The sequence below is a fragment of the Vidua macroura genome, chromosome 1 (genome assembly GCF_024509145.1).
Source record: "Vidua macroura isolate BioBank_ID:100142 chromosome 1, ASM2450914v1, whole genome shotgun sequence".
In the NCBI taxonomy this organism is placed as follows: Eukaryota; Metazoa; Chordata; class Aves; order Passeriformes; family Viduidae; genus Vidua; species Vidua macroura.
Genome location: NC_071571.1, coordinates 5,236,227 through 5,248,521, shown reverse-complemented (window position 1 = coordinate 5,248,521; position 12,295 = coordinate 5,236,227). Strand labels below are relative to the sequence as shown.

General features: G+C 44.1%; 1 protein-coding gene across 1 annotated transcript; it reads right to left on the bottom strand.

The window, feature by feature from the left end:
- Positions 1-2,703: 2,703 nt before the first annotated feature.
- Positions 2,704-11,504, bottom strand: GORASP1 (golgi reassembly stacking protein 1). The gene is made up of 9 exons (XM_053998155.1): positions 11,337-11,504; positions 9,338-9,418; positions 8,104-8,307; positions 7,339-7,425; positions 6,877-7,007; positions 6,216-6,357; positions 5,568-5,712; positions 5,118-5,273; positions 2,704-4,838 (listed from the first exon to the last, which is right to left on the bottom strand). Exons 1-9 carry the CDS (start codon positions 11,397-11,399, stop codon positions 4,555-4,557), a joined length of 1,293 nt encoding a protein of 430 aa, XP_053854130.1. The 5' UTR covers positions 11,400-11,504; the 3' UTR covers positions 2,704-4,554.
- Between the last annotated feature and the right edge of the window lie 791 nt (positions 11,505-12,295).

Here is a 12,295-nt window from a genome sequence, read left to right as displayed (position 1 = left end):
TAATTCAGTGCCCAAGTGTGCTCCCAGATTCCCAGCTCTGACTTACATGGTGTATAAAGTGAGAGAAAGGGTCTTTTACTACTACCTTTTAAATTCTGTCACCTTTTCTGGAGTTGTGCTGTCCATAAGAGTCCTGAAGGCAGAAGTAAGAGAGCATTGAGTTAATATGGGAGTCACAGCTCCTGGGAACATTGTGAACAGAGTTCCAGATTGCCAGAATCATAGAGAAGGCTGCAGATTTGCAGAAGTTACCTAATTTCCAAGTTTGTGATGGGAAGGAGTTGCAAATCTAGTGTTCAGTAGTGCAGCCTGTCTCCCAGAAAAGCATTATTTTTTTCGTATGACAGGTAACTTTTTATTCTCTTCCGATGGGTTGAGGCTGAGAGCAGGAGAGATTGACTCAGAACTTGTAGCTGAAGTGTAAGTATCATTTTAGGATGAGAAGAACTGCTTGAAGGATTTACCAGTAACTTTAAGAAACACTGAAAAAATATTCAAAATAAGTTCTGGGCAGAAAGATTGTGGACTCCCCTTCCCTGGAAGCGTTCTTGGCCAGGCTGGGTGGGGCTCTGAGCATCTTGTTCTAGTGGAAGGTGTCCCTGCCTGTGGCAGGGGGTTGGAACTGGATGAGCTTTATTACAGAATCATAAATGGTTTGGGTTGGAAGGGGCCTTAGTGTAGTTCTACCTCTTGGTCTTGAGATTTATTAGCTGGATTGTCCATGTATTCCCCAGGAGTGGGGCAGCCAGGGACTTGCAGGGCAGTTACTGGTGTAGAGACATTACACCAAGGTATTATTTTTCCTTTCACAGAGGTCCTGTTTGATGCAAGGTTTATCCCTAGAAATTTATTGAACTTGACATTTAGAATCAATCTTTAAGCACATGGTCTTACACTGTGGATGTGGTGCTGGCTCCTGACCAGAGCCAGGTAGAATCACCTCCCAGCTGGATAACAGAGCTGCTGGGAGCACACACACGCTTAACAGGAAAGTGGTTGATGGAAAGAGCTCCCTGTACTACAGTGGAAGTTTTTCTGTACAGAGCTGTGCAAACACCGTGCAGAGCAGAGGTGCTGACTAGAGCCTGGGTGGGACATGGCTGATTCTCTCTCTGAGGATATTGTGACACTATTCTAAATGTCTTTTTCAGGGGACTCTGACTGATTAATTACATATGTAATATGTAATAATTACATATTAATTACATATTGTAGCTTCGAAATGTAACTTTGAGCAAACAGTTGAAATTCTGCTACAGCAGAAGCAATGCCAATTAGTGTTTGCTTAAGGCAAAAGCCACGAAGGAGGTTGTGTGGGCAGTGCCCAGGAAATGGAACACTCAATGCAATGAGTAACCCGTAGCCGCTTTCTCTTAAGAGCCTGTTCTTGTGTAACTGCTTGCAGGTGAAAATACGTGCCCAGTTTTGGGGGAAGATGGAGAATGCATGTGGAAGTACACAAGCCCAGTTCGTGTGAGTGGTGTGATCTCTGCTCAGCATTGCAGAGATCCATTTTTCCTGCAGCATTTCTGAGTTGCAGCTCAGAGAAGTTCAGCCAAGTGTGGCTGAGCAGCCTCTACACAGAGCCTAGAGCAGTACAGTAGGAGGTTCAGTAGATTGTCAGGCCTGCTGTGGAAGTTTAAGAGGGAAAATTAAATCATCACTGCCTGAATTTAGTGTTAAAATAGTTCTACTGGTAGGTATTCAACTGAAAGACAATAAATACATCCACATTCACTCATTCAAGTTCAGCCAGAATGAGTTCAGCATCCATATTCTGTTAATAATGAGGTTTGCATGTTTATTTCCTTATAATGATCTTGGGGGTTTACAGTCATTCCTAGTAGAGGGTTATGCTCTATGGAAAGTTCCCATGGATCAAGTCAGCCTCAGCTGGGGCAGGGCTTGGCCTTTGTTGAGCAGAGGTTTGAGCACCCAGGTGGGAGGAGGTCTCGTGGCTCTGAGGGCTCCTCCTGGCTCAGCCCCATCAGCCCTGGGTTCTGTGGCATTGGCAGGAGCAGGGCGCCGTGGAGATGGGCTTTGCCTAATCCTCACTCTAATGCTTGAGCTGCTGGGAGCCTCTGTGGGTTTAACGTCTGCCAGACCTGTGTCCTCAGGCTCAGCTGGTAATTTTAGGTCTGGCAGCTCATCCTGTTGTGTCTGGCCATATAAATCACCCTGCTGCTGTGACATCTGAGGTGACCTCCTCCTCCCTCCTCCCTTTGTTTTACCCTTCTCCTGATGCTGCCCAGATAATCCTTCTTGTGTCTGCAGAAGAGCTGCTGCTGTCGGGTTTAGAGTGGGAGAAAGGTCACATCCAGCTCCTGCTTACCTGGAAACAGGTGTTTGGGACAGCAGCAGGCTGAGTGGCTGTTTGGTATTGGCTCTGAATCCAGCCACCCTTAGGTGCTTCTCCCATTCTTTCTAGGTTTTATTTTAAAACTAAAATTCCAGTCACTTTCCTCACTTTGCACCCACAAACAGGAGTACTCTGCACTTGCTGGGCTGCAGCTGTGAGGGAGTATCCAGGTTGGTAAGAGAAATTTGATGAGGAGGTCCAACTCTTCACCTCGTTTAGCACTTGAATGATCCGGTTTCAGGTTTGGAGAACACAACATTCTCTGCCTCAAGGTTTAACTACTTGTCCAAACCCTTTCCCAGAGCCAGTTAACATAACACACAGAGGCTGGACACAGACTGAAGTAAGTTTAAGCCATTTATTATGGTGACATTTGAAATCTAGCATGAGTTTTGACATTCCCTGCTCTTAGATTTCTAAAAGGTGTTTATGGTACAGTCACTTAAATAAGCTATTACCCTCCAATGGCCATTTTTGAGAAAGGTAAAGGAATAGAAACAGTTCTAAATAAACAACATGAATAAAACACCACCTAGGTGTCTTCAGGCATCAGGCTCCAAGATCAAACAAAGCTAGGAATAGTTTAAATTACATTTATTTTTAGTGTTTGGCTGATCACCCTTGTAACAGTCAGCTGGGGGAACAAAATAGGAAATTTATTTTAGCAACATAGGAAATAAAACTGGCTTACAATGAACAGACCCTTTAGCAGACTAGAATCCACTGTCAATTCTATGCCTTTAGTTAGAGCTTAATACATTCTTTAAAGCAACAGATACTTTAACAGTCCTGCTCAGAACTATTGTACTTGCAGTCTTTCAGACTAACAACAGATCAGAGACAGACTTTGTTGTCAGGGTGGACTCATCTGAATCCCTCATGTGCTGTGACTTTGCCTGCACCCTTTGGTTGAAGCTGAGCTGTCACAGGCAGAGCTGTGGGAGCCTGAGTCCCCTCATCAGTACCAGATTTCAGCCTGGTCAGCTGTCACTTACTGACAGAGCAGAAAGAGAGCAGGAGCCAGGGCAAAGGAAATCAGGCACTATTGTGCTAAATAAGTGTACTTTAGTTTATAGCCTAAACACACACCAGCCTTGTACCCCATTCTCTTCATTTACAAAGGATTTGCACTGCAGTAGCTGTATTATTGCCTACCAGCAGCTTTGAAATTCCATGATAAATCACCGCCCTGAGGATTATAAAACCATCCATGTCTTCTCTTGTTTATGTCATGTTTGCCGTTACATTCAGAAGTGATTTGGGGACAAAGGCAAACAAATAAAAAGCTACAAAAATCAATTGCTGGTGCTGCACAACAGCCCTGTTTTAGACTTAAAACAATTTGTATAAAAATAGTAATGAGTAAATAGAAAAGCACAAAGAAAAGCTATTTCTTGGTCTCTACAGGAGCCAAGACATTCAGTCTTCACCCCTACTTTAAAATCATCTTCAATTTGTTTCAAGTAACCACCATCATTCCCTCCCTCCTCACTGTTTATTTAACTGCAAGGCCACCACCAGCTCCACTCAAGAGCAGAAGTGAATGACAGGACCCACCACCATGGCTTTGTCCCATCTGAGGCTGCAATTTCAAACCCCATTGTATTTCTTTCCTGCCCAAGGAGGGATAAAGAAGGTACACAAATGACTGTTGCAGAGAAGGGAATTAAACCAAGAAAAATAGGAGTCTAGTAAGAGTACTAGAGTAGTAAGTAAAAGTATCTTAGTTTAAGAAATGCCTTGCAAGTCACAAGAACAGTCTAACCAAGATGTACCATTAGAAAAGTTTTCTAACAAATCAAAACTATAAATATTTTTTTAATGCCATCAAACATACTGATAAAAATCATCACTAAGTATCACTGTTCAGGCACAGTGCCTTTGTAAATACATTCAGGAGCACTTCTAGGCAAATGTGAACTCCAGAACTTGACATTCTGCCAGTGTCCAACTTGTTTCTGCATCAATTTCTCTATTGATTGGGTGATTTTGGACAGCATTCAAATTCTGAGCATAGATCAATCCATTAAACAATGATTGGAAAAGACAACAGGATATGTACTTCATGTGATTTCTTTTCTAGTATTGTCTACACTGACAAAATAGAGTAACTGTAATTCTTTCAAGATCAGAAAAATATTCCAAGCTGTAGCACTGCAGCATTCAGCAGTCTGTAAACAGCAGCAGGGTCCATTTCACTCAGGATCTTGTGCAGCTGCTTCTCCTTTCTGCTCACTTGCTGCTTCATGCTCTGGTGCCTCTGGAGCAGTGGTTAACGAGCTCTCAATGCTGTTCACAAGCAGCTTGGACTCCTGGCTATCAGCATCAGTTCCTAGTGTTGTCTTTAAAGAAATGTCATGAGGAAGATTGAGAGAAGGTAAAGATGGAATTGAAGGCAGGAGGTCATCCAGTGTGGGCTGTTTGCCTGATCCTTCAGGATACAGGGTTAAACCTTCAGGGTCCAAAGTTGAGGCATTTTCTGGGAAATTGAGAGAGTTTGTAAAAAAAACAAAACATATCAGACAGTGTCTCAGCATTTTCATTTAAAGAAAGAGACCCACATGGTATAAACTTAAGGAAAAGCACATTAGATTTTTCCATTTCTAATCCTGATTTCTGCTACTTCTTCCATCCCATTTTTGCCATTCTTGCTGAATTTTATTAAAATTTGCCTATTTCCAAAAACTGTGATGTTAAGCCAGCATGAGTTGGTGCCATTCCAGAAAGAAGACCCAAAGGAAATCTTGAGTGAACTTACCAAAATAAGCAGAGGCTTCACTATTTGGCATTAATGTTTCAGAGCCTACAGAAGCCCCTGCTGCTGGCACATTGAAGGAGGCAGATGGGGACAAGTTGGACACTTCTGTAAAGCTTGTGAACTCAGAAACTGAAATTCCAGACATATCTAGAAATCCTGAAGGAGAAAGCAAGTATTAGTTAGATGCAACACAAAATTCTAGATTCAAAAGGACGTGTTCTATCCAGACTGAAGTCAGTGAAGTCCCCTTCCTACTAAATGCAAATAAATTTAACTTACCTGGTACCCAAATTCTATAGCTCTGAAATCCAGGGAAGTCAAAAACCTCAAGGAAAACCACCACCAGTACTCAGAGTTCTGAATTTAAATCTCTACCTTGTTTAAGACCATATTAATTTATGTAGATGTACTCTAAAAAATTGGTGAAATAAAGCACCCAAAAAACCATACCTGGATCCATAACTCTCTGGAGAGGGGGAGGAGGAGAAAGGGAGCTTTCTGGTGAGTAACCACTCATTTCTTGCTCTGTGGAATGATCCAAGTTCATAACTGCTTCAGAGCTGTCATTCTGAGAGGTAGGTGCCAACAATGGAGTCTGGAATAAGACAGCAAGAAGTAAAAACACTGTTTTACATCAAAAGCTTCACCTGTAGCCAAACTTCCCATGAAAGATCCTGCCTGTCTCCATGTGCATCAGTTCAGAGAGAAGCTGTGATGCTGAAACTGAAAGACAAACACCACTCTGGACGTGTTCCAGCTCAGCCTTTTAAAGCCAATCTGTTCTCAGAACTTGGTTCCTGGAGGTGTATCTCCTAGTGAAATAGGTGCTCTAACATGATCCTCATTGAGTGGCACAGCTGTAGGATGCAAGACTTGAAAATAGGGAGAAAATATCTGGCAAGAATTTATATCAGCTGACACTGGTGATCTGGCATCTGCTCAGCAGCATCAGCTCTCCCTTTTCCTTCACCCACCTCCACTTCATTCAACAAAATTGAATGCTGTACTCAAACATTCTGTATTACCACTGTCCCAAACAGCAGAAAATTTTGAAACTCCAGAGAATGTGGCAGAGATTGGAATTTATTTTTTTCCTACCTCTGTGTAACCATTAGTGGATGGCATAGGAGTTCCAGCTTCTGGTGAGGGTGAAGGTGATTTGCTTTCTGGCTTTTTCCTTGATGTTGTGGACTGTGTTGGAATTCTGTGCAAATAGCCATATCCAATACCACATCCTAAACTGTACAAATCAAGACACAAAAAAGGTGCTCTCAACAAAGTAATATTTTAAATTTTGACTTTTTAAAACAAGAATAGTTTGTGTCTTTTATCTATAGCAGGAAATACCTACCTGCAAGAATTTCCACTTAAGAGTAGTCAAGGAACACTCTGCAATCAACTTTGAGACATGCTGACAGCTTAGCTGTCAGTGAATTACTTTATATCTTTACAAAATATTTAATCTAACCTGATGTGGGTTTTGTTCTTGCTTTAGCTGAATGTTTTGACTATGAGAATGCAGATAATGAATCTGCTAATGGGAGTTCTGCCATTTGTTTCAACTTGAGCAGGATTAGATCCTGAATGTGCCCAATTCCTAGTTCTAAACTGATTTTTTTCAACATAAAGATTAACAGTTTTCAGTGACAAGTGTGAGGAAAGAAGGCTAAACTTGGAAACACCAATAACTGATAGTCATACTCCTAAGAGGAGCTCATTTACAGCAAGTGTAAAACCTGTCATCAAGAGAGATCAGTACCTTCCTTCTCCACCCCAAGCTCCATTGGGAGTCACAACTACCTCTCGGATGGAATCTGCCTCAGTGTTATAAACCATCAGCTTCAGCGGCTTCCCCTCGTGGGATTCAATCAGGGAAAAGAAATCCTCTGACTATGAAAAAAAAAAGTAGTAGTTAATAAACCATACATGCAAGTCAACATTTTACATAGTTATTTACTCAGTGTGAGATATTTAACACCCAGAGACAGAAAAATCACCAATGTACTTTGATCTTTAGTGGCAACTTCTTTTTATTGTCAGATTAAAAAGAAAGATAATGTTTACCTTAACAATAAAGCTTCTGTCATAAACACCAACGCTCCAAAATCCCTCAATGCCACCCCCATGTGTTTGATGAGATTTATACAAAACCAAATCCTACAATAAACACTTGGCAGGCACAAAGACAATCACTGGCTGCTGGAAGGAACGTGCACCCTACCTCCTGGAGAATCTGATCAGATCCAACAACGTAGTCAGTGTATGGCTGGAGACCAGCCAGAGCCGCAGGAGACGAAGGCTCAACGTCCTGTGAAAGAATGACACGAGTCATCTGCACCCACAGCAGGATAAACTACCAAGATCAAAAAAACCTAACTCCCAGAGCAAGGAAGGAAAGAACATTTTGTTAATGGGGTAAAAAAGAAGTTCTCGAATAATCTACATCCACCAGTGACATCCTGTAAAACATTCTGAGCAAGAAAGATTTAGAACACGATGAGTAAGAAAATCTTACCAATTTAAAATTACATCCTCTGAAGATGCTGAGAAATTGCATTGACTTAAACAACCAGAAACATAAATGTTCTTTCCTCTTCAGTTCTAGTCTTTTAGCTCTTAATTTTAAAATAAATTTGTGGTGCTTTTTGTAACATTAATATTACTTCAGTGAATTTAGCCAACACAGCGACATCAATCAGGGCAGAATCTTTTTGCTTTTGCCATCGATTCTTCAACATAAAACAAAAAAACCCTTCCCACCTATACTGTTTGGTCTGGTTGGGATGGAGTTATTTTTGTCACTGTCACTGGGAGCTCTGACAGCCACCCACTCCTTGTCCCTACTCAAACAGCTCAGACAAACCTTCAAGACTCTGTTCCTTTCCTCTGTGTGACTGCATCCCAGTACTTGCCATTACTGCTAAACATCCCACTGTAAAACAGGGTTACACAAACAGTAACGGGCCAGGCAGGAACTGCTCCTCACCAGAACGTGCCAGACGTGCTCATTGGCTCCCTGGAAGCTGCAGAACCTCACGCTGGCTCCAAGGAGGCCCTGTCCTCCCCACATGTTACTGGGGATCACCTCCACCTCTCGGATTTTCATCGTTTTGATGTTGTACACCTCCAGCTTCACTGCTTTCTCAGCATTTGCCTTCAGCAGATCTTTCAACATATTGTTCTCCTTGTTCTGTAAAGCAGATACAGGATTAACATTATTTCCAGTTGCACCTGTAATATCTGTGGCAGAATTTGAATACAAAGAACCAAAACTAAGAGTTTAGTCTCTGTGGCTCACAAACAATCCCAGCAATTTCCAGTTCGATTTTCTTTTACTAGAAAGCAGTCAGTACTGTCAACACACATCCCTTTACATAAGTACTTCCTGTTGCTTCATTTCATCACTGGCATTCCTGTCCTTCACAACTACTATTAAATAAAACCAGCAGTATCAGATGCCAACTGTGTAGTCCTAACAACGAGCAGCAACATTTCACTTCATGTCTCTGAGCTTCATCCCTCTTCAACAGCCCTTCAAAGTCACTGCACACTGACTGTGAAAGAATATCTTCATTTCTGTTATGTTAGAAGATTAAATTATCTTCCCCCAAAATCTGCCCTTATAATGATCACTTCCAAAAAAGACATCTCCCCTCATAAAACCAAGACAAACTTAATGAATTCAGCTTGAACGTGGTTAGGGTGGAGCATACATGGCAAAGCTCTGAGCCTTTTAAGTAAACTTACAAAACCCCGACCAAAACCCAAAAAAAACCCCATCAAACCAAAACTCAACTCTCTCATAACTCAACACACAGGAACTGTGTTCTTGGTCTCAGAAGTGTAAGTAGACACACTGATTCTTTTTCATGTTTTATCAAATGTTTAAACAAGTTTGTTTAAACAAATGTTGAGCTCTATTTAATCACCAGTTCAGTATTCACCTTGTGGTGGAAAATATGTACAAATGAGCAATAACATAAACATTGTGTCAACCTGTTAAGAAGTTAAGGTGAGTAAAGGCATAAACAAAACCTTTCCTTCAAACTTGGGTCCAGCCAAAGAAACTGAACCCCTGCAAGTTTCCCGTTACTTTTAATGTCCAATGTGAAAAGTTTCTCTGCTTGTGACATTTATGGCTTTCACCTTTCATCATCACTGCAGCACCCACAGCTCATGTAGGGTGGAAAACAACAACACTGAAATCATCTGAGACTTACAAGCCTCGTGTGTCCTATGGCTATGATGAAATCAAAGAAAGGTTCCAGTCCTCCTTGTTGGGCTGGGGAGTTCTCCTGAACCTGCAGAACACAGATTTTATTGTTATTCCACACTGACCTCCAGTTACATAAGTGAGAGTGTTAATCTTTACACTTGATTCAATATTTACTTTTCAGCTGAGCCAGAGATAAGGCACCAAATGACCACCCTCAAGCAGCAGTGCATAATTAGGCTCTTACTTTTATGTAACTATGAACAGATACACCAATCAAGCTGTAAAAAGCAGGTTTTGAACCCCATATATGACACAAATGTTGAGATTCAGAGTTCACAGCCTGGAATTATTAAATACTGAAGTTTGGAGAAAGGCTTGGTTTTCTGCCATGATTTGCAGAGTTTTCTGCAGAATGTTCTTCCATGGTTCTAACAACCTGAGCACAGTGAGAGTCCCCACTTGCATCAGAGCCATTTCCCTGAACACAAGGGACAGCTGGGTTCCCACATTTCCAGCCCATTGGAACAGGAATATTTACACAAGCACACACCTTCCCACAAGTTCTGGTCAAGAAAAGTGCCACCTCTTACAAAAGATTCCTAAGAAATAAGAGTTGGGACATCTCAATTTCATTAGAAACAAAGCTGTCATAGAAGAGATGCCATCAACAGAGAGAACACTCATAAAACACATTCATACCAGGAAAAACCCCACCAAAAATTTGCAATTACATTAAAGTCCACCCACTTCAAAGTGCACTGACAAAGCAAGATGGTGTTAAGGAATCACTGCAAACCTACTGACAGTTTGCTCTTGACTTCACTTTTTGTTAACTCAGCAGCCCTTAACCTGAGATATATTTGACTCCTGAGAGCCACCTCACAATTTAAGCACAAAATTACAACCCACTCATCACCTAAACTGGGAAGTTCACTGCTAAGAAAGTTAAAACTCCAATATTTTATATTTGGTCTGGTGTTACCAAAATGCTAGATACGTTTTTTTTCTTTTTTTTTTAATAAATAAACTTGTATTGGTACTGGGGCTTTTGCTGGCAGAACTGTTTATAGAAGTTATAAAATATTTAGTAGCATAGTTACTTCAGCAAAAGCTTCTAAAGCAAAAATAAGAATAAAAATCATGCTTTATTTTTAAACAGTCAAGACTGAGCACTGTAACCACAGCTGGAGTAGAAGTATTAACTTTCACCAGAACCCCGAACGGCATCAAAATCAAACAGGCATTTATACTGACGCTGAGAAACACAGAATGCAGATGAAATGGAAACAGCACGTGGCAGCAACGCTCCCATTCTTATTCCAGGGAGGGAAAATACGCACTAAAAGAAACGATAACTCATGCAAACAGCTGTCATCTGCCCATCCTTAAACCTCCAGATACGCATTTACACCACTGTACGTGGTGTAATCTGCTAAAGAGAGGAGTTACAACAAACTTGCATCTGGGAGAGGCAGCCGCGGGGGAAAGCACGGCTGGAGCGGGAATTAACCCCATAACGCGATGCTGTGGAGATCCACGGAGAAGGCAGCAGGGAGAGGAGGGAAGCAGGGGAATAGGGAGAGAGGAGGAGAAGAGCAGAGAGAGAGAACAGAGAGCGATGGAGGGGAGCCGGGGGAAAAGGAGGGGAACAGGGATGGGAGAAGCGCTGTTCTACTCTTGAACTACTTCAAGCTCCCCGAGCGCAGCCCCGCAGGCTCCCCCACGCTGTTCGGCACCCAAGTCCCGCCAGGTCGCGGCTCCGAGCTCGCTGCAGCCGCCGGGACGGGCACCCGCAGGTACCGGGAGCGGCGCGGCCGCCCCGCCCCTGCCGGCGTGGCAGCTCCGGGAAGGAGCCGAGAGCCGGGAGCCGGGGCGGCCCGGCCGCCACGGGCGCGATGCGGCAGCGCGACCCCGCCGGAGCCGCCCCAGCGCCCGCCGCCCCTCGCGGCCCTCCCAACCTCCCTCCCTCCGTCTCCCCGCGGGCCCGGCGGCCGCCGCCTCACCCCGTGCACGTGGAAGCCCTCGGCGCCGCCGCCGGGGCCCTCGGAGCTGGATCCCAGCCCCATGGCGGCCGCCCCGGCACCGCTCCGCCGGGACCCGAGCGGAGCCGGCCCTCAGGCGGCCGCGGCCCCGAGCATCGCCCTCACGCCGCTCCCGCAGGCGCGAGCAGCCGAGCGCCGAGCGCAGCGCCGGGACACGGCGGAGCGATGCGGGAGCTCGGCTCTACTCCGCGGCCTGGCGCGTGACCGGCGGGGAACGCCCCCTAGCGACGGGGGCGGGGCGGGAGAAGCGAGGCGTTGCTGGGGGCGGAGAAAGGGGCGTGGTTAATGTAGATGGGCGTGGTCTGTGTTAGGGGCGTGGCCAGACCCGAGGGGCGGGGCCAGCGCTGGAGTCCCGGAATCGCCAAATCGCGGAATTGCGGAGTTTTTTAGGTTGGGATAAAACTTAACCCAACCCATGAACGAACACCACCGTGGGGACAGACCATGGCGCCTCAGTCTTCCCTCAAGCACCTCCAGGCACGGTGGCTCCACCACCTCCCTGGGCAGCGCCTTCCAATGTCCGGTCAAGCCTTTCTGTGAAGAAATTCCTCCTGATGTCCCACCTAAACCTCCCCGGCACAGCTTAAGACTGTGAAAAAAACCCCAAACTCGCCCACTACTGTTCTCATTCCAACAGCCTTTAAAAATCATCCCCCTGTTAGTACAATCCAGAAGGAGGTTATTGCTAATTTTTTACTAATTTTGTGTTTCTGCTCCTCTCTGTCGGCAGAGAATTGTGCTCAAGAACAGTATTTCTACCAGCTGAGACAACTTTTGCCATTAATAGCTGAAGAGGTAAATCAATAGTCCAATGTTGTTGTTTTACAAGTTTATTTCTAATTAGGTAGGTATTTCTATTTCTAAGAGGTTGTGCTATTTACACCCCCCTGAAATTTCATGTCTGCCCCGCTGTGTTCTAC